A 22,108-nucleotide genomic window follows, 5' to 3' on the forward strand; every position below is an offset into this window, starting at 1 on the left:
ATAAATAACAATAATAGAGATGTGGGAAAGGTGCATGGGATTGACTGGACAGAGTTACTGGTTAGAGATGAGGCGAGATAAAGAAAGAGAAAGATGAGACAGAGTGGCTGAGAGATTGACAGGGAAACTGATTAGGGAGCTGGGCAGCCAGCCAGATGGATAAAGGGATAGGCGGCCAGGCCTCCGGGTGCTTGGAGAAGTGTGCAGCGTGGGAATGATGCCCCAGCCTGCATTCAGACGTTCCTGTGTGTGTGTTCTCGGGCTGGTAGCAGCCTGGCAGGGACCTCTCCGGCCTACTCAACGCTCCCTCCCTCCCCGAGGTGCTGGAAGCTCTTCGCTCCCTCCTTCTACCGTCTCCATGCAACACTGGAGCGTGGGCGTCATCGGATTCCCCAATCGGCAGACAGCAGCGGCTCTCTCATTTGCATAGACTGCGCCGGGGGCCAATGGGCTGGCAGCTGTGGAGCCCGTCTGGAAGGCGATGTTTCCAGCCGCGCGCGGGGTTCCAGCGCGGGGGGTGCCCGTGACAGAGCCAGCGGCCGGGCTGGCACGAACAGCCGCGAAGGGACGGGCCGGGCCGGGCGCTCGGCCTGGGCAGCGCTAGGAGCCGCCTGTTGTTGGCTGCGGTGCAGGCTCCTGGGAGCGGCTGCTGAGCCCAGAGCAGCGGGCGCCGCGGGGACAGGATGTCGGTGGCGGGACTGAAGAAGCAGTTCCACAAAGCCAGCCAGGTCAGAGCAGCGGTCCCCGGGGCGTGCCCCAGCTGACTGGCATGCAAGGGTAACCCCTGCGCGCCCTCTGCGGGGAATTACCCCCTCTCACGCAGGGGTTTCCCTTCACCTTCTCTGTCCAGGTAGCAGGATTACCCCCTCCCATACAGGGTTACACTTTAACCCTCCCCTGCTGGGGGTGGTTACCCACTCACCCGGGGGGTTACCTCCAATCCCTCCCCTTCCAGGGAGAGAGTTGTCAAACTACTCTCATCGCCCCCTTGTACCCTGGAATTTATCCCTTTATTCACCCGGAAGGATGATCCCCCTTGAATCTGCCCTTCCTGAGGTTGGATTACACCCCTCACCCAGGACATTACTCCCCCCCCATGCTATTATTAATGTTAATTAATTGTTTTGTGGCACTGCCCCAATCAAGGATGTGCTAGGTGCTGTATACAGGTCTCTCTTATCCAAACTATTAGTTACATCATGTCCCTCCACAAATGGCCCCTTTACTAGTCCCTCTGGGGGACTATCCTGTTGTTCTCCTGGATTTACTCTTCCATTCTGGGATGTCACCCTCTTGTCTTACAGGGGTTATCCCCTTCCAAGGAGTTTCTCCCATTTCTAGGTGTCATATTCTATCATCCATTTCTAGGGGACTTTACCACTCTCAGCTTCCAAGGAATTGCCACTTCTCCTCTTCCTCTCCCCATGGTTCATCTTTTACCGTGATCATTTCCCCTCCTATTTTCTACCACCTTTATGTCATGTGACTCTCTTACATACTTTTGCTGATTTTCTCCAGGATATGAAACCCCCTTTGGTAGCAGGTGAATTGATTGCAGTGTATCATGAGCTGACATGAAAAGAATGTATTTTTGCTGATAGTTTCAGGAGCCATTCTCTATAGCTGAAGTGTATAGAAATCTGTCCAGTGAAGATGCTGAGCACCAGACACCTGTGTAGGTTAGATTGTTTGTTTGTTCTAAGCCCCAAGAGCTATGTAATTCGGTTTGCTATTATTAATGATAATGGCAGCACTGAAATCAGCTGTAACCTGTTGAGTCTAGTTAGGCTCAGCTTGTTCTTGCTGTGAATGGGGAAAATGAAGGTTCACTGCCTGATTTGATTGATTGATTTCATTTTGTTGTGTTTTGTTGTCTTTATTTCTAGTATCTGATGGTTTGTGAACAATGCACACACATCAAAAATGTTTGGAAGGGAGTCATGTTCTTGTCTTTCCTTGCAATAATGTCTTTTCAAGGCATCTGACTAATGTTTGGATGAAACAGTGTTACGAATCTACATGCTCTGCTCAACTCTCATCATGCCCATGACAAAATGTGGAGACCCCTAGATAAAGATATTTAGGGGGTAACTTTAAGATAGTTCAGGCTTGTTGTGCACCTTGAGTGTAAGATCTCTTATGATGATAAATGGTACAACCTTAAGTGTGGTGCCTTCATAATACAGACAACAAAAGCCCCATAGCTGAGGAAGTTAGAGATGTAACCCACAACAAAAGCAACATACAGTGTAGAAATTGCCAGTGACAGTGTGTTGCAATCTACCCAATCCTCTTGGAGATAATGAGCTAACAGAAACCAAAGTGGTGTATGTCTGGAACAAGATAATAGAAATGTAGTGAGATGTGATACTGCACTGCTTCCAATATTTAGTACGGCATATAACTAGGACATTTTAAAAAGCACATCATGACCCAGAGCCTGATGTTACTCCTATTGTGGTCAAGACAAAGCTCCCACTTCTTTCTGTGGTGCAGGATTGAATCCATAGTATGAAGTAAAGTGACTCAAGACACCTGTGATTCTTAAGTAAAAGCAATAGTATAGCTGAAATTCCAAGGTGGGCTGGGAGCGAGGAAGGCATATTGCATCGTGTTCTCGAAAATGCTGAACAAAATCCAAGGCAGTCGTTTTAGAACAAATTCTGGAAGAATTCAGCAGCTAGTATTGGGTGACATGGAACAGGGTAAAGTAGTAGATGGAAAACACGCAAGAGAAATTAGGAGTTTATGTATCATCAAAATTGATATGCTGTCTAACTAATATGACTAACCCTCACCAATCCATCCTCCCCATGCATATACTCATATACTTTAAACTAATTTGTAGCAGACAAACAAGGAGAGCAAAAAATAAGCCAGGGCAATAAAGAGGTTATGCCAAATGAAAATATTATGATAGAATTAAATTTAGAGAGTGTACTTATAATAATTACAAGACAAGCAAATGTGGAGCATGAACGGAATATTGCTCATAAGGGCTTTTTATTTGTAAGTGCATAAAGAATAAGAGATCATTGAAGGAGGCATAAGTATCTCTCTGTATATGGAATGAATAAGAGATGTCAAGGATAACTGTTGACAGAAGAGGTAGGAAGGCTTTGCTTGGGGGGAAAAATGAAATTAATTCTTTGCCTTAGTGTTCCCAAAGAAGGATGGGGGCAGATGACAGAAACAGGCAAATTTCCCAGAGGAGGGTGAGGAAATACTAAAGGGAATGAGGATCATGCCAGGCATGTGATAAAGAAATGAGAACATTTAAAGACTGACAGAACTTGAAGACAAGAAATCTAAAGAAAGAAGCAAGTGAGATCAGAGTCTACACTTACCAAATGCATTAATAATGTTGAAAATACAGAGATCTTGGCATTTCATGTTACAAGAGATTCTTATCCTGTTACAACAGGTGGGATATTCTGTTCGGCTGGCATAACCCAAAGCTCTCTGTTCCAGTCTCTTGAACCTGGAATTTCATGAGTATATGTCTCCATTTATTGTAAATATAACTTACAAAATTTGTCATTGAACTGCTTGCTGCTCTTGGGACCAGAGAAGACTTCAGAACATTCTATAAAAAGAGAGTGCTTTTTCATTTTCTTTCTGTGTTGCAGTTTTTACATTACCTTTCTACAAGCTTCTTGTCCGTTAATTTTACTTACAAGTTCTGAATTTCAGGAAAAAACATAATTACAAAATGTCTTATAAACCACAAACATTTGAATTGACTATTTAAATAACATGGATATGACTTTAAAATGTTAATGTAGTTTGTCAAAACTTGTGAGCAAATAAATTTTGTTTTTGTTTTGTTTTAAAGGTCCTAAATAAAAGTGGCCAGTTTTTACTGCTTTAAAGGAGTTCACAGAAAGTTGATGACATGGTCTTACTTCTTTGGTCAGGGTACTAAAAGATTCTCTTGCCTGTGGATTTGTAACTGTATTTTTTAGTTCATGATAAATGTTTGTTTCCTGAAGTTTTGCCCTATTTGAATTCCCCCCCACCTTTAGAAGTACAAGTCCACAATGACCCTCATTTCATCAGCCCACTATTTGGTAGTAATTTTTGATGGTTAGTGATAGAAAGCCATGAGATGTCTGTCTTTTATTTACTACATGAACTCAGCTCTTCATTGCTATATCAATTGTACTTTTGCCTATTTCAGCTTCTAGGGGCAAATTCTGCCCCACCTTATATCCTGTGCAAGCCCATTGACTTCATTCTGGTTTCAGATGGTGTAAGTAAAGTTAGAATTTGGCCTTAAATACATAATAGCTTTTTGGGGGTGGTAGTGAAAGAGTTGAGAATCTTGAATAAAACTAGAAAGGCAACAACCACTTTATTATGTATCTTATTTAGGCTGAATTTAAATACAGACAATGCAAGCAAACTGGAGCCAGGAGCATTCTCATTCCCATGTACCTCCTCTGACTGATAAGACACTTAACCAATGATGCACAAGATAGAAGCACTGGAACATCAAAATAACTCTCATTGGTCTATCATTGGCTCTGAGGGCAGGACATTTCTGAGAGCTGATTAATTCTATTATGGGCCTCATTTACAACACAGGTTTTCTCCTGTTTATTGATATATTTCCAAATTGAAATTAAAAAAAAAAAAGCAACCTACAGAGAACTTTCCTTTTGATCAATAGCTTGTCTACCACAGTTGTAGCTTCTGTTTCCTGTTTTTTAACTCAAAAACATTTTGCCACAGTAAGTTTGTCTTACTTTTTTGTACTGCTTTTGTAATCCTTTCATATCACAGTTACAGGTGTGTGGTAACCTAAATTGTGGTTGTATTTCATTTTCAGGTTAAGCTAGGAATGTTTTTTAGAGAGAGGTTTCTGTTTTTAATAAAGCTATAAACAGAGATGGTGCATCATGTACCTTAAACTTAGGAGCTATTATTATTTATTGAGCTCCAAAACTGTGTAAGGCCCAGCAGCTGAATATAAGGAGACACGAGCTGGTATTTTCAAAGGGGCTGGGCACCACTCAGTGGGAGTTGAGTGCCTCATGCCCTTATTCTCCTTTGAGAATTAATGCCTTGGTGTCTGAGTCAGGGAGCTTTCAATTGAACTCTCAATACATTTTTGGCTTTTTAAAAAATATACTATGATTATAAAACCTGTGGTTAGTGCAGGAGTCCTTATGCAACAACATCTTCTGTATTTACAGCCTACTCAAACAACTCTGCTTAAATAGTTATCAAGGATATTCCTTGCATTGGCTTCTGAAAGATAGCAGTAGTAGATGTTAATGATTGATGCCCAAAGACTAATGATGATTCATCTAACAATGTCAAAGGAAATTTTATCCTGTGATCTTGTCTCTTTATATGCCCTTAATGACACAAACGTCTCTCTAGGTAATGGATCTGTAGCAAATATTTTTGAAGGCCTCCTTGTATTGATTGTACGGTTTGCTGTCGCCAATGCCTACTTTCAGGCCAGAGGCTGATCTCTTTGACATTGTTCTAATTACACTGATTTAAGTGGACTAAATCAGGAGTAACTCTAATGTAAGTATGATCAGAATCAAGAGCTTAGTTACTTCCTTACGGAAGAATGTGTCTCTGTATGTCTTTCTTTTCCTCTTTCTTTAATGTACATATCTCAAAGGTGGATGACATTAGCCTGCATGTAACACCCCCACTTGTTATACCTTTATTTAAATCAGGGCTGACATAGGTTGTCAATGTCCTGATATTAATCAATTTGTTTTATTTTTACTATAAACTAACTCAGTGCTGTATTGAAATGGAAGGGTGTATTTACCCCAGTTAAGTTAATAACCTGTAATGTGCTTGTGTGTCTTCAGAGCACGGTGGGCAAACTTTTTGGCCTGCTGGGTATGGAAATTGTATGGCGGGCCATTAATGCTCACGAAATTGGGGGTTGGGGTGCAGGCTCCGGCTGGGGGTGAGGGCTCTGGGGCGGGGCCAGAAATGAGGAGTTCAGGGTTCAGGAGGGGGCTCTGGACTGGGGCAGGGGGTTGGGGTGTGGGGGTGTGTGAGAGCTCCAGCTGAGGGTGTGGGCTCTGGGGTGGGGCTGGGGATGAGGGGTTGGGGGTGCAGGAGGGTGCTCTGGGCTGGGACTGAGGGGTTCAGAGGGTGGGAGGGGGATCAGAGCTGGGTAAGGGGTGCAGGCTCTGGGTGGCACTTACTGTAAGCAGCTCCCTGAAGCAGTGGCATGTCCCTCTCCGGCTCCTATGCGGAGGTGTGGCCAGGCGGCTCTGCACCCTGCCCTGTCTGCAGGTGCCGCCCCTTCAGCTCCCATTGGCCATGGTTCCCTGGACAATGGGAGCTGCGGGGGCAGCGCTTGGGGCGGGAACAGTGTGCAGAGCCCCCTGGCTGCCCCTACACAAAGGAGCTGGAGGCGGGACATGCTGCTGCTTCCGGGAGCTGTACGGAGTGGGGCAAACCTTTGACCCAGCTCCCTGGCTGGAGTGGGTCAGGCCCCGGACCCACTCCCCGGAAGGAGCTCAAGGGTCAGATTAAAACGTCTGGAGGGCTGGATGTGGCCCCTGAGCTGTAGTTTGCCCACCCCTGCTTTAGAGGAACCAACAAATCTTCTGATTTCTCTGTAGTGTCTAGGAGAGGGCTGGACACTACAGAGCACACCATTTTGGGGAAAATTTGGGACTGGGAGTGTGTTGGGGTCAGCCTGCAAGAAGTAACTAAGACTGTTAGAGACCAGGGAGTGTGACTTATGTGCTTCTGGCAGGCTTCTGGGGTCAGAGTTGCTGCAGTTATACACAGACACTTAGGGTGTGACTTGCATGCTTGATGCTACCTGTGAATGTCCCAGGCAGAGAGTTACAGTAGCAAAGCATTTGGAACACTCAGGGTTACAGGGTAGGTGGGGATTCAACTCCTTACTGGTCTGGATTATACCCTGAACTGCATAACATAGGTTAAGTGATGCTAAGCAAAAGGACTAAAATAACAGATATCTCACCCACCTTGTATCTAATATCCTGGGACCAACACGGCTACAACACTGCATACATAATGTCTTAAGTAAATAAAACTTTCCTGTGAATTACCCAATGTCCACCTTATATTTAGCTGTGACACTCTGAATGTATTTCCCAGACCCAAAGAAGATCTCTCTGTAAGCTAAAAAGCTTGTCTCTTTCTCCAACAGAAGTTGGTTCAGTAAAAGATATTACCTCCCACATCTTGTATCTCCTAATAAGAGTTTATAAATATTAACAGAAGCAGAGAATGTAGTACCTGGATAAACCAAAAAGAGGCAAATAATATATGTGAAAGAAACCCTAAGTCTCTCTCACTATTGAGAGAGAAACTCGCTTTGACTGAACAAAACTTATAATTGTGCCAAGGGACCACCAACTCCTTATCAAATAAAGAAAAGGAGTACTTGTGGCACCTTAGAGACTAACCAATTTATTTGAGCATAAGCTTTCGTGAGCTACAGCTCACTTCATCGGATGCATACTGTGGAAAGTACGGAAGATCTTTTTATACACACAAACCATGAAAAATTGGATGTTTACCACTACAAAAGGTTTTCTTTCCCCCCATACCCCACTCTCCTGCTGGTAATAGCTTATCTAAAGTGATCACTCTCCTTACAATGTGTACGATAATCAAATTGGGCCATTTCCAGCACAAATCTGGGTTTTCTCCCTACCCCCAGCACAAACCCACTCTCCTGTTGGTAATAGCTTATCTAAAGTGATCACTCTCCTTACAATGTGTACGATAATCAAATTGGGCCATTTCCAGCACAAATCTGGGTTTTCTCCCTACCCCCAGCACAAACCCACTCTCCTGTTGGTAATAGCTTATCTAAAGTGATCACTCTCCTTACAATGTGTATGATAATCAAGGTGGGCCATTTCCAGCACAAATCCAGGGTTTAACAAGAACGTTTGGGGGGGGGGGTAGGAAAAAACAAGGGGAAATAGGTTACCTTGCATAATGACTTAGCCACTCCCAGTCTCTATTCAAGCCTAAGTTAATTGTATCCAATTTGCAAATGAATTCCAATTCAACAGTCTCTCGCTGGAGTGTGGTTTTGAAGTTTTTCTGTTGTAATATCGCAACTTTCATGTCTGTAATCGCGTGACCAGAGAGATTGAAGTGTTCTCCGACTGGTTTATGAATGTTATAATGTTATAATTCTTGACATCTGATTTGTGTCCATTTTATGGTCACATAAACACCACCCTATACCGGAAGCCTACTGACCGCTATTTCTACCTACATTCCTCCAGCTTTCACCCTGACCACACCACACGATCCATTGTCTACAGCCAAGCTCTGCGATACAACCGCATTTGCTCCAACCCCTCAGACAGAGACAAACACCTACAAGATCTCTATCAAGCATTCTTACAACTACAATACCCACCTGCGGAAGTGAAGAAACAGATTGATAGAGCCAGAAGAGTTTCCAGAAGTCACCTACTACAGGACAGGCCTAACAAAGAAAATAACAGAATGCCACTAGCTGTCACCTTCAGCCCCCAACTAAAACCCCTCCAACGCATTATTAAGGATCTACAACCTATCCTGAAGAATGATCCAACACTCTCACAAATCTTGGGAGACAGGCCAGTCCTTGCCTACAGACAGCCCCCCAACCTGAAGCAAATACTCACCAGCAACCACATACCACACAACAGAACCACTAACCCAGGAACCTATCCTTGCAACAAAGCCCATTGCCAACTGTGCCCACATATCTATTCAGGGGACACCATCACAGGGCCTATGATCAGCCACATATCAGCCACATATCACATCAGCCACACTATCAGAGGCTCATTCATCTGCACATCCACCAATGTGATATATGCCATCATGTGCCAGCAATGCCCCTCTGCCATGTACATTGGTCAAACTGGACAGTCTCTATGTAAAAGAATAAATGGACACAAATCAGATGTCAAGAATTATAACATTCATAAACCAGTCGGAGAACACTTCAATCTCTGGTCATGCGATTACGGACATGACAGTTCCGATTTGAAAAACTTCAAAACCAGACTCCAGCGAGAGACTGTTGAATTGGAATTCATTTGCAAATTGGATACAATTAACTTAGGTTACCTTGCATAATGACTTAGCCACTCCCAGTCTCTATTCAAGCCTATTTCCCCTTGTTTTTTCCTACCCCCGCCACCCTCAGACGTTCTTGTTAAACCCTGGATTTGTGCTGGAAATGGCCCAACTTGATTATCACACACATTGTAAGGAGAGTGATCACTTTAGATAAGCTATTACCAACTGGAGAGTGGGTTTGTGGGGGAAGGTGGGGAGAAAACCTGGATTTGTGCTGGAAATGGCCCAACTTGATTATCATACACATTGTAAGGAGAGTGATCACTTTAGATAAGCTATTACCAACTGGAGAGTGGGTTTGTGGGGGAAGGTGGGGAGAAAACCTGGATTTGTGCTGGAAATGGCCCAACTTGATTATCATACACATTGTAAGGAGAGTGATCACTTTAGATAAGCTATTACCAGCAGGAGAATGGGATGGGGGGAGAGAAAACCTTTTGTAGTGGTAAACACCCATTTTTTCATGGTTTGTGTGTGTAAAAAGATCTTCTGTACTTTCCACAGTATGCATCCGATGAAGTGAGCTGTAGCTCACGAAAGCTTATGCTCAAATAAATTGGTTAGTCTCTAAGGTGCCACAAGTACTCCTTTTCTTTTTGCGAATACAGACTAACATGGCTGTTACTCTGAAACCTGTCTTATCACATAGTCCATCAAATGGTGGAGTATTTCAGCCACTACCAATCTGAATTAGGTATGATGAATCAGGAACTTACAGAGAAAGCCCTTGTATCCTGTAGCTAGATGTCAGAGCGCTGTCTGCTGTTCTCTTTTGGGTAGCAATGATCAGAAGTTTGGGTAGGAAAGGAGAGTGGGGAAAGGAATTTGATTGTTCCATCTGTTGTCTTGTGTTTTTGGTTTGGAATTATTTAATTATGCATGGTGGAATATTACATCTTTGAATATTTAAAAAATACTGCTGCCAAGGTCAAAATTTCAGTGTCTCTTTTTTCCATGTACATAGAGATAAATATTCAACCAGACAATATCTGCAGTATCCTCTTCCTCTTCCACACATATTAGATGATGTTATGTGGTTGGTGGTTTATTTTCATGTAAGCTGCAGACTGATAGTTATAATGCAATAGGTGTAGATTTTCAGTGGCAAAAGGCTCTAGAGAGACACTGTAGGCTTCTGTATATTTTAAAAAATATATTTTTTTCTTTCTAGAGAAAATGGTCCTTGGAAAATGAGAAGTTCTTTCTTCAAATATTTTGTTTTAGTAGAAGAGTGTAAAGAACTGGGAGGAAGTAGGGTGCTGTGGCTAAGGCCCTGATCTGGGACTTCAGAGATTATAGAAAAGTAGGACTGGAAGGGACCTCAATAGGTCATCTAGTCCAATCCCCTGCACGGAGGCAGGACAAAGTATTAGCTAGACCTTCCCTGACAGGTCTTTGTCGAACCTGTTCTTTAAAATCTCCAGGGATAGAGATTCCACAACCTCCCTAGGTAACTCGTTTCTCTTTAACTACCCTTACAGTTAGGAAGATTTTCCTGATGTCTGATGTAAATCTCCCTTACTGCAATATGAGCCCATTACTTCTTGTCCTGTTCTCAATGGTTAAGGAGAAAAAATTATCACCCTCTCCTTTATAACAACCTTTTAAATACTTGAAGACTGTTATAATTTCTCCTCCTGTTCCCCGGACTTCTCTTCTCTACAAACCCAATTTTTTCAAACACTCCTTGAAAGTCATGAACTTCTAGACCTTGATTCATTTTTGTTGCTCTCCAATTTGTCCACATTGTTCCTGAAGCATGGTGCCCAGAAATGGGCACAATACTCCAGTTGAAGCTTATCAGTGGTGAGTAGTGTGGAAGAATTATTTCTCATGTCCTGCTCACAACACTTACGTTAGTACATCCCAGAATAATATTTGCTTGTTTTGCAACAGTATTACATTGCTGACTCTCATTTAGTTTGTGATCCATTATAACCCCCAGATCCTTGTCTGTAGTACTCATTCCTAGGCAGTCATTTTCCATTTAGTATTTGTGCAATTAATTATTCCTTCCTAAGTGTAGTACTTTGCATTTGTTCTTATTGAATTTCATCCTATTTATTTTAGACCATTTCTCCAGTTTGTCAAGATAATTTTGAGTTCTAATCCTGTTGTCCAAAATGCTTGCAATCTCTCTCAGCTTGGTATGATCCACAAACTTTATAAGTGTACGCTCTATGTCACTATCCAAATTATTTATGGAGATATTGAATAGAACCAGACTCAAGACAGATCCATGTGGGACACCATTTGAATATGCCCTTCCAGCTTGACTGTGAACTGATTGATAACTACTCTCTGTGTGCAGTTTTCAAACCATTTGTGCACCCACCTTTTATAGTAGGTTTGTCCGAGACTATATTTCCATTATTTGTTTATGAGAAGACCATGTGAGACAGTATCAAAGCTTTACTAAAGTCGAGATATCACATCTACTGCTTCATATCTGAGCTATTCACAAGCCTTAGTACCCTGTTAAAGAAGGATATGGGTTTAGTTCCCAGCTCTGTGACAGATTTCCTATGTAACATTGAGCAAATTATGTAATCATCCTGTGTCTCAGTTCCACATCTGTAAAACAGGGATGGTACTTCCCTACTACATAGGTGTGTTGTGAGGATAAATCCGTTAACCCCTGAGACACTGAAATACTATGGGATGATCCTGAGCAAGGCAGAATTAGTTACACCTGTCATAAAAGTGTTTAGCTAGTCTGCACAGTCAGCATGTTAGCAAAATGTTTGCCAAATTTGCATGTCTATGGTGGCAGGACAGTGAGGGATGAGGGGAAGCCTCCCTAATTTTTAAGGCATTCATTTGCACAGCAGGAAATGCATGTAAAACTTTAAACATCAATAACACTCACAACGAGGGCACAATAAAAGGACTGCAGTCAAGATGGACAAGAAAAAAAGGAAAGAAGGATGAACTTGTAGTTCATCACCAAACGGAAAGCCAGTCTGGAATCTATTCCCAGCATTGCCACTTACTACCTCTGTAATAGTGGGCATGTTGCTTAAGTTCTCTGTCTCTCAATTTCTACACTTGTAAACTGGTGACAGTAATATCTATTGTCCTGGAATATTTTCAGCCTGGGGCTTTCTTACCCAAACATGTAAAATGCATTGTGATCCCCAGATGAAAGGGGCTTTAGAAATACAAATGATTACATTATTTGATGTCTGTGCAAGCCTATTTCCAGTTTTCAAATGTCTTTTTAGACTAGATATTTTCTAAAAACTGTCTGCTCTCTACAATTAGGGGTGCTAGGATGTTTAAATCCCCATGCCAGGAAACCCACATATAAGGGCATGTCTCCAAGAGCAGCAGTTGTGACCATTTCAATCTCCTTCCAGGTCATGAACTAGCAGAAGACGACAGTAGTAATGTAAACATGCATTTACGATTTCTAGAAATGGAACTCTTAAGGCTTGCAGTAGGTGGGTCACCAAGTCTGGGAGCTGAGAATCTAGTATTGACGCAGCCTGCAATTTGGAGAGTTTGCATGTGTGTATTTAAATACTATTCTCAGAAAATCATTACAGTAGAGAAAATTTGTTTTGTAATAAAGTCAGATCTGGAACTGTCTTCCTTAAGTCACGTATCCTTTTAAAATTTTCTTGCTTTATTGGAGCGTGTCACACAAGCATAATGAAACTCCAGGCTGAAGCTGACACTCCATTGTTAACTCATATTATTGTCTGAGTCACTGCAGAACATACTGTGTGATATATTACACTATGTTCTCTTGAGAACCTGCAATACTAAGGACAAGTAGACGAGTTACGCACAAATAACAGTGTCACTTTTAAATGTCCTTGTATTTATTAGTTTGCATCACTACCTAAATGCTACTTGAATCTGTCTTAAATATTACTTATTTGTTAAACATAGCCAAATCCTCTTATCAGTTACACCAATGCAGAATTTAGCCCAGAAGCCATATTTTAAATACAAAAGGACAGATTCTGCTTTCAGTTACACTGGGGTAAATCTGCAGTGACTCGGAGTATGCATATGTACTAATAAAAGAAACAGTATAAGCAAGATCAGAATCTGCCCCTCACAGCCTCATTCTATATGCACCATTCCTGTTGACATAAATGGGAGATCCCTGTGTGTTCAAGGGCATGACACAGTTGCAATTTAAGAACAAAACTAAAGTGAAGAATGAGTTGAAATATATATTCCTTCTGCTTATTGTGCGTTCCATGAATCTGGCCCCTCTGTAACTTGCATATAAACATGTAAGAAACCTGACAGTTAGAGAATGTCTCCTTCGTCACTCCCTTTGTAACAAAATTGCTGCCTTGATTTGTAATTGTGTTGTTAAAACAATTTTATATTAATACCACTTTCATGTTTGTATATTAGAACAGGAGAACTTTGTATTCTGTACCATTCTTATTATAAATGGATCTCATGCACACACACCACAGAAATTAAGCCACTTCTGGAGTTCTCTTATGGTTTGACATTTAGAAAATTGGGAGATGAAGGGCACAAGATACAATTTTTAATAACACTTTTAACAGGCCCTATTAGAAAGTGGACTGTTGAGTGCTGTCACATTGTATGTTGAATTCTACACTATACAGCCCCGTTCTCTCATCGTCATACACGTTTTTACCATTAAAGTTAAGATCGGTTACTCATATGCGTTACTCATATGTATGAGCATATATACTTTAATTTCTTAAAGCATCTCAATTATCAACAGCTGTGTAAGTGAAACACAAAAATAACTTGGCCTTGTATGCTTCCTTTCCAAAGAACAGGGCTTTGAGTCTCCGATGAGAATAAGTTCTGTTTCTGTACTACACTAATTAAACTATATTTTTTATATTGTACCTAGGTTAATGAATCCTACAAAAGAGCCATCACTGTAGTGACATCAGTCTAGTTAGGAAGAGAGTATGACTAAGTACAGAGGCTACGACCTTATATGAAATCTAGGGGTTTTTTCTATGAATGGCAATTCCAATGATCTTTGTGTGCATGCTTGTATTAGAGATTTATAGCCAAACGGAAGGGGAAATTTTCCTCTTCTCTTTGTTGAAACTTAATGAAATAGAATATTATGACTCTAATATAAGCAATGCTTAATGATAATATTTAGTTCTTATCTAGCCTTTTCCTTCCCTAGATTTCAAAGTACTTTACAAAGGAAGGTAGTATCATTGTTCCCATTTTACAGCTGGGAAAATTAAGGTACATGGCAGTGCAGTGACTTGTTCAAGGTCATATGGCATGTCAGTGGCAAAGTCAGTATTAGATTTCTTTTGTCTTTACTCCAAATCCAGTGCCCTTCAGTTAGAAATACTGCCTTCCGACTTTAATGGGATTTGGATCAGTGTAGAAAGGTACAATCCACCACTCAGTATATTTCCCCACCCTCCCCCCATTAAATTTTGCATGCAATTGCTGGTTGGCATAAAACTGTTGGTATGACCTTCATATAAATATTTTGGGCCAAATTTGTTGCTGGTGTCATTTCACTGATTTAATCAGAATTACAGCAGGGATGAATTTCGCCCTTTCCTTTAACATTTCTGATTTTAAAATGCTTCTATTACTGTCAAGTGACAATTTAAGAGCTAGGATTTTCAGGTAGTGATTAACCAGACTCTATCTAATATAGGATATCTGTCTCAGGTTGTTGCTCCCATTCAAAATTCTATACTTGTCCTTTAATTTTCCTGTTGGTAGAAGTAGAAACAGAACTTTGGAAGGTGGCCTCACTGTCTCCTAAGTCACAGCATGCTGCCAGTACGCATTGTTTTCCATCTCCAGAAGAGGATATAACACTTCTCAGTCTGGCTTCTGTCACAGCAAAGAGGGAGGAAGGGGAAAAGAAACCACATGAAAATAAATTATTAATCAAAGCCTATAACTTTTCATCCTCTTCAGCACTAGCGATTTCATTTTGCTATCTAGAAATCCCTTCCTAAGAAAGTCATGATAAGATTTTAAAAGAAAACAGGTAAAATTTTGCTGTCATTTACAGTGGTGTAAATCCAAAGTAAATCCCACAGAAGTCAATAAAAGCGGGTTGTAAATGCGGAGAGAATCTGACTCTCAACCTTTACTCAGCACAGAGTTTGCTAGCTTCTCATTTTGTGATCTTTCAAAAGCTAAATTTTCCCACTTAGTATAATTTTCTAAGCAAAATACTAAGACCATTAACTGATTCAAACTAGATAGCTGTGCAAAAAGTATGAAATATAGTAAAACCAAACAAAATAATAGCAAAAAATTGGCCTTTTCCTCACCCTTCTCTGCAGCCCCAACACACATATGCAATGGCCAAGATCTACCATCATTTACAATGCTGCAACTCAGTGGAACTTGGCCCCTCTTATTATGTAATTTACATTCATGCTAGCTTGAATCTTGATGCCTCTCTCCTCAGTGTTTCATTTCCCCTCTTATTAAATTAATGGCATGTAGTTGGAAAGACAGGCATAGAAACACAAGTGACGTTGATTTGCAGCTTTACAGTTAAAAAAAATATCAATACAAAGTTGACTGAAAGGAATCTGAAGGCTATTTTCTCTCTGTTTTTGGTTGAGCGGGAGGAAGGGGAGTATTGTTATTTAAGCCTTAATTTTAATGCACCATCAAAATAAATTAGTTTCATATTCACTGTACTGTCACTAATCCCAATGCACTCGTATTAAATGGTATTGTAGCCTCTTTTATAAGAGTACCTTGTAATCCAGCATGAATTCGTCATTCAAATGAAATAGTGCCAGAAGTTCAGAGGAATATTGGAGACTAAGAACTCAATTGGTCGTGCTCCATTTTATCATCAAATTAAAGACGTTCCAGGATTACTTAGACTCTAACTCCACTCCTTGCAGTTGCTTGGGAACATAACCTTGGCAATATTCCAGAGTACCATCACTGGGAAACGCAGGCTATTGAATTAGGCAAGGGAAAAATAAACTGGCAGAAATCTCAATTTTTGAGGAAAATGCAACAGAAGACACACAGAGTGAAATGTGAATTTCTCTAGTGGATGCTTTCTCTAGTCAGAATTGTGGAGTACAACTGCCTTCTTATTCCAAATATTTGTTCTGCTCTTCTAAAGATTGTTTATAGTGCAACCCTTCTGCCAGGTGCAGGAGTCAGCAACAAGGGCCGGGTTCAATAGCGAGGAGTTCCTCTTAACACTACAAAACAGAACTGGCTTGAACCCCACGCAGTAATCTGAGAAAATTTAACACCAGTCCCATGGTGCCTCTGAGGCAATATTTCTCCACTTACTGGTCGCTGTTCTCTTCTTTCACTAGCCACTGGAGCTTCCTGCTCCCATGACATCATATGCTGAGGTTCTGCCATTTAACCCAGCTCTTAGCAATTTCAGCTCTCAGTGATTTCAGCAGATAGTGGGGAACCTCACAGCCAGTGCAGTCTCCATGGGCACTGTCCCTACATAAGGTTGAAAGCTTAGCTCCTAGACCAGCTCAGCAGTGATGCCCACTCTAGGAAATATCAGCTGGAAACGAGGACCCTCAAGTGATTCTAATCAGCTCTGATATTAAATGCTGGAGAGGGGCAGTTCAAATGGTGTCTAAGACTCTTTGGGCAGAATCCACAGCACTAGATAGGAACCCCTGTCCCCACCCACTCTCTTTTTCACTGGGATTTGGCATCCCTACGTCCTTAGCAAGTGGGGTTCAGTTTAGGGTGACCCCTTCAACCAGGGCATACTAAACACAGTTCTGCTACCCTTTACTCACACAATAAGGATAACAACATTTCATTACCCCCGCATTCAAAATACTAGAGTGATTTGTAGCCCCAAACCAGGCAAAACTGAACATTTTGACAAAGCAGCTCCATCTGGTGTGCTAGGCAGAGCAGGCATGTCTACGCAAACACGGTCTGCTCCTGAAGTCTTTTCCCCATCTCATCACTTAGATGTTAGGGGAGAGCTCATTCAGACCCTGCTTACGATAGCAGTTGTCCAGATGGTTGCTCTTAGTAATTTATTTCCATTAATAGCTACTTCCTGTACTGAAAATTACACATATTCTTGTGGAATCAGAAATGGGATTACAGTAAATAAGGCCTGGGCCTATCAAAACTTCAGGGGCATTGACCCAACATGAGCACCTCATGGAAGAAATTAAAATTGTTATCCATAATGCTCATTTAAGAGTGCCTGAAAAATCAAAATCCAGTAAAAATGACTGTTTCTCTTTTGTGAGAGACAAGGTGGATGAAGTAATATCTTCTAATGGACCAACTCTTATTGGTGGAAGGGACAAGCTTTCAAGTTTCTCTTCCTCAGGTCTGGAGAAAGAAACTAGTGTCCAAGCTAAATACAAGATGGGACAGAATGTTAAGCATCAAGGGTTCACACATGTCACTGGAGGCTGGTTAAAATTAAGTGGGCAATTTAACATCACTGTAGTCACAGGACAATGGAGGGTTAATAGGCAGCAGGGTGTGTTACAAGTTGTAATGGGCCATAAAATCAGTGACTCTGCTGGACAATGAAAACTATGGACTTAACAAAGTGATGAATGTAAATTCCCAGGCTTATCTTTTGAATCGGTTTTATTTGAGGATCACGACAGATATGGAGTGATTGCTTTGTGAAAAAGTGGTCATCTATGGGTGATACAGTGCTTTTTGTCTTTTATCATTTTTCTGTGTGAGCTCATTCAAGAGTGTAGTGATTGTCCAGTCTCACTCCATAGTTGTTGGGGCATTTGATGCCCTGGATAAGATACTCATGTGTTGTGATAGGTGTGTGTAGGAGCCATGGATCTTGAGAGGTGTGTTTGGTGGCGGGGGGACAGACGGACTGACAGTATTGATTGTTATAGCAGTGGAGATATGTCTGTAGGTTTTGCATCTGTTGTTTTTGCAGCATCAGGTGCTGCTTTGAGTTAGTGTGTCCTGGTCTGTGGAGAGCTTGCTTCTGATGATAAGGTTTGGGAGTGGTTTGAAGGCCAGAAGAAGAGGTTCAGGAAAGATTTCTTTCAGGATGGTGGTCCCCATCAAATATGTGTAGTAATTATTTAATGATACCCTGTATGGGTTCCAGTGTGGGGTGGTAGATGATAAGTAGGGATATGTGGTTGGTGGGCTTTTTTTTTCTCCTGAATTGAAGCAGTTTCTTCCAGGGTATTTGGGTGGCCCATTCCATGATGTGATCTACTTCTTTGGTGGAGGTGTGTATCCTGGATTTTTTCTTCTGAGCATATTCTGTAGTATCTGAGTGCCTGGTGTGACAGGGTCAGGCCAGATGGCTACAGGAGCGTAATAGAAGGCAGATATATTAGCCCCAGGCTAAGTAGGTCCCTTTTCCCTGGGTAAGGTAACAGGGAAGGTTCAAGAACAATCAGGAACCTTCTGGAGACAATTAAGACAAGCTGATTAGAACACCTGCAGCCAATCAAGAAGCTGCTAGAATCAATTAAGGCAGGCTAATCAGGGCACCTGGGTTTTAAAAAAAGGAGCTCACTTCAGTTTGTGGTGTGCGTGTGAGGAGGTGGGAGCAAGAGGCACTAGGAGCTGAGAGTGAGAACGCGGACTGTTGGAGGACTGAGGTGTACAAGCATTATCGGACACCAGGAGGAAGGTCCTATAGTGAGGATAAAGAAGGTGTTGGGAGGAGGCCATGGGGAAGTAGCCCAGGGAGTTGTAGCTGTCGCACAGCTGTTCCAGGAGGCACTCTAGACAGCTGTATTCCACAGGGCCCTGGTCTGGAACTCGGAGTATAGGGCGGGCCTGGGTTCCCCGCAAATCCTCCCAACTTCTGGTCAGACACAGGAGGAGTCGACCTGGACTGTGGGTTCAGAAAAACGGCCAAGCTGAGGGCTGCCGTGAAGCTCCAAGGCGAGCAAATCTGCCAGTAAGCGCAAGACCCACCAAGATAGAGGAGGAACTTTGTCACGCTGACTATAAATAACATTTCTTGGTGTATCTGGTATGATTACTGGATCTGTGGCGGTAAGTGTGATGATCTTTGGGTTTCTTGTATATAGTTGTCTGTAGCATTCCATTGGTGAAGCATTCCATTGTGTCCAGGAAGTTCATGCTGGTGTGGGAGTGCTCCAGAGAGAATTTGAGGGATGGGTGGTGGTGGTTGAAGTTGTGATGGAAATCTATGAGGGAGTCTAGGTCACCTGTCCAGAAAATGAAAATATCATTGAGGTATTTCAGGTATATCACTAATTTTGTGGCACATTTGTTCAGAAATTCTCTCTGAAGGTGGTCCATGAAGAGGCTGGCTTATTGAGGAGCCATCCTAGAACCCATGGCTGTTCCCATGATGGATAAAGTGTTTGATGTTAAATGTAAAATTATTATGGGTGAGGATGAAATGGATGAGTTTGGAGATGTTTGGGGTGGATTTCTGAGCAGCGTCCTTTATCTTGTAGATATTTGAGGCAGGCAGCGATGCCATCATGGCGAAGGATGTTGGCATATAGGGAGGTGTGATGTCCATGGTGGCAAGGAGGTGTTCTGAGGGAGGTTGTTAGTGTTGCACAGTTTTTGAAGGAAATTGGCTGTCTTCTGGAGGAAACTGGCCCTTTGTGTGGTCAGTGGTTTGAGGATGGCTTCTATGAGTCCTGACATTCCTGCAGTAAGAATGCCATGGCCAGATATGATGGGACTGCCTGGGTTCCCTTGTTTGTGTATCTTGGGAAAGATGTAGAAGGTCCCTGAGCTGGATTCATGGGGGATGAGATTGTAGAGTTTCTCTTGGAGTTGTTTGGGGAAGGATTTGATGATATCCTTAAATTCTTGTGTGAATTGTAGCGTGGGGTCTTCTTTCAGTTCTTTATAGTAGGTGGATTTGAGGAGTTGTTGGTTGGCCTTGTTGACATAGTCATCACAATTGAGATGATGGCACCCTCTTTGTCTGTCTGTTGATTTGATTGGTATGTTGTGATTAGATGTTAGGGACTGTCCTCTGGGTGGTGGAGAGATTGTGGTGGATATAATGTTCGTTAAGGATTTCAGTGTCCATTCTACCCCACACCCCAAACTCCCAAGCAATTGATAGAATTTAAGTTTCAGATTTTCTTATGTATTCAGTGGTTTCAAATGAATGAATTTGCTGAAGTTCCAGATTGTAGACCAACAAAAGCACGCAGTTTTGTCAGTTAGTTACAAGTGTCTGTATATATACATTCGAAAATGCAGTTTTGTTTTTGCCTTCCTCTGAGGGGCAAAGTTGAAGAGGACTGAATGTGTCTCCTTGGTTTTGTTTTAGTGACTCTCTAAGATAAAATTCACTCACATATCCAATGCTACAACAGGTTGCAATGCTTAATTATAAGGCCTGTTTTGTCACAGAGTTCTCTGGGATAAGACAATATACATTAATTGGAGGAAAGTAAAAAATGGTGCAAAATTGGCGGCCTTAATGATCTTTGTGTGTTAGAAGCTGGCTTATTGTCATTAGTTACTTTGCTTGTTTCTGTAGCTGTGAGCCCTTTATACCTCCTTAACATGCTGTCTAGCCTATTTGCTCTTCCAGTCATCTTTCCATTTTATAAGGTAATTGCCCCCAGTTTTCTCTGCCCTCAAATACTTTATTTTTGTAGAGATTCCTTCAAAGTCTTTCCACCAATTATCTCTATTTTGATTACTCTAGGAGTCAAGCTGTATTTCCAGATCAATTAATTTTGTCTATTTTTGATTAAGTGTATTTTCCTACAGCACATTCAGTGCGAATGTAACCTTATATCCCTTCAAGGGGATAGTCCTTACCAATTTTTTTAAAGTGAAGTATCTTGACTTTTTAAATCCAGTTATAGCTTCTGATATTTTGTATGGTTCATAAGCCATTAATAAATTCACTGGTAGTTATCCTTTGAGGTTTGATGATCCATTTTTATAGAGTCAAACAATACATTTTGGATATTATAGTTTGTATTCCTCTTTGAGGACTTTCAATTTGTAAAAATAATTGGTGGAAACTGCTGCTTACTGACGATGATAAAAAATTGCGATAATCCATAAAAAGAGATTATGGTTCATAATTATGGAAATGTTAAAAGCTATTCAAAGGCCTGACCCAATACCCAACTGAAATTAGTTCAAGAACTCCTATTGATTTCAGTGATCATTGGATTAAGCCCTGAACGGTGTGATTTACACTCTTTGTAGTTGAGGACAAACTCAGGCTTGCGGGGCTCAGGTCCTTGCAGGCTTTGCTAGAGCCTGGGCTCCAGCCCAATCCCAGACATCTACACAGCAATGAAACAGCCCCTTAGCCCTAGCCCTGTGATCCTGAGTTGATCCATAGCCATGAATATCTAGTTGCTGTGTAGACATACCACAGAGCTCTTCTTCAGGTGTGAAGTCTGAACAGAAGTTGTTCCAATAAAAGATAGGCTGAGAGACAAGATGGGTGAGCTACTAACTTGTTACATTATGGCTTTGAAATGTAGATCCTGAGACAGATAAGTGCTATATATATTAGAGATGGGCCTGAACCAAACTGCCGCATTCAGGTGCTCCCAAACTGCAGGGAAGTTTGACTCCAGAGTTAAGCTTTGTGGATCTCTTTTATATAACACTTTGTATCTAAAGATCCCAATGTGCTCCACAAACTATACATATGATATAACTACAGCAATATCTGCAGGCACCACTGGAGAGAGGGGGGGAAGAGATGGTGGCCTTTAAGCAGACCTTAGCAATACTCCACAGAGATTCAGCATAAAATACAAGAAGATTAGTTGGAATATTTTGATTTATGAACATTTGTCCTGTGTGTGCTAAAATATATAACCAGAAAGCCTAACCCCTTTCCTTGAGTTATTTGAGGTTTAGTACCAGAGTAAATACTAATATTAATAGCATGAATAAAAAGAAGATGTTTGTAAATCGGATTAAGAACTGGCTAATTGACAAAAAGACTACAAAAAGTTGTCAGTAGGGGATTATCATTGAATGGTGGTGTTTTTTTAGTGGGGTTCTGCATGGATTGGTACTAAGCCTGACACTATTCAACATT

General features: G+C 41.6%; 1 protein-coding gene across 2 annotated transcripts in view; it reads left to right on the forward strand.

Moving 5' to 3' along the window:
• Positions 1-422: 422 nt before the first annotated feature.
• Positions 423-22,108, forward strand: part of SH3GL3 (SH3 domain containing GRB2 like 3, endophilin A3) — a 73,762-nt gene continuing 52,076 nt past the window's right edge. For both annotated transcript variants that reach the window (XM_073304065.1, XM_073304064.1), the window contains exon 1: positions 423-728. Coding sequence is in view for 1 of the 2 variants with exons in the window: in XM_073304064.1 (XP_073160165.1) it covers positions 684-728 (45 nt within the window). In the remaining variant the exon portion in view is untranslated. The remainder of the gene's footprint in view (positions 729-22,108) is intronic.

The sequence above is a fragment of the Lepidochelys kempii genome, chromosome 10 (genome assembly GCF_965140265.1).
Source record: "Lepidochelys kempii isolate rLepKem1 chromosome 10, rLepKem1.hap2, whole genome shotgun sequence".
NCBI lineage: Eukaryota > Metazoa > Chordata > Testudines > Cheloniidae > Lepidochelys > Lepidochelys kempii.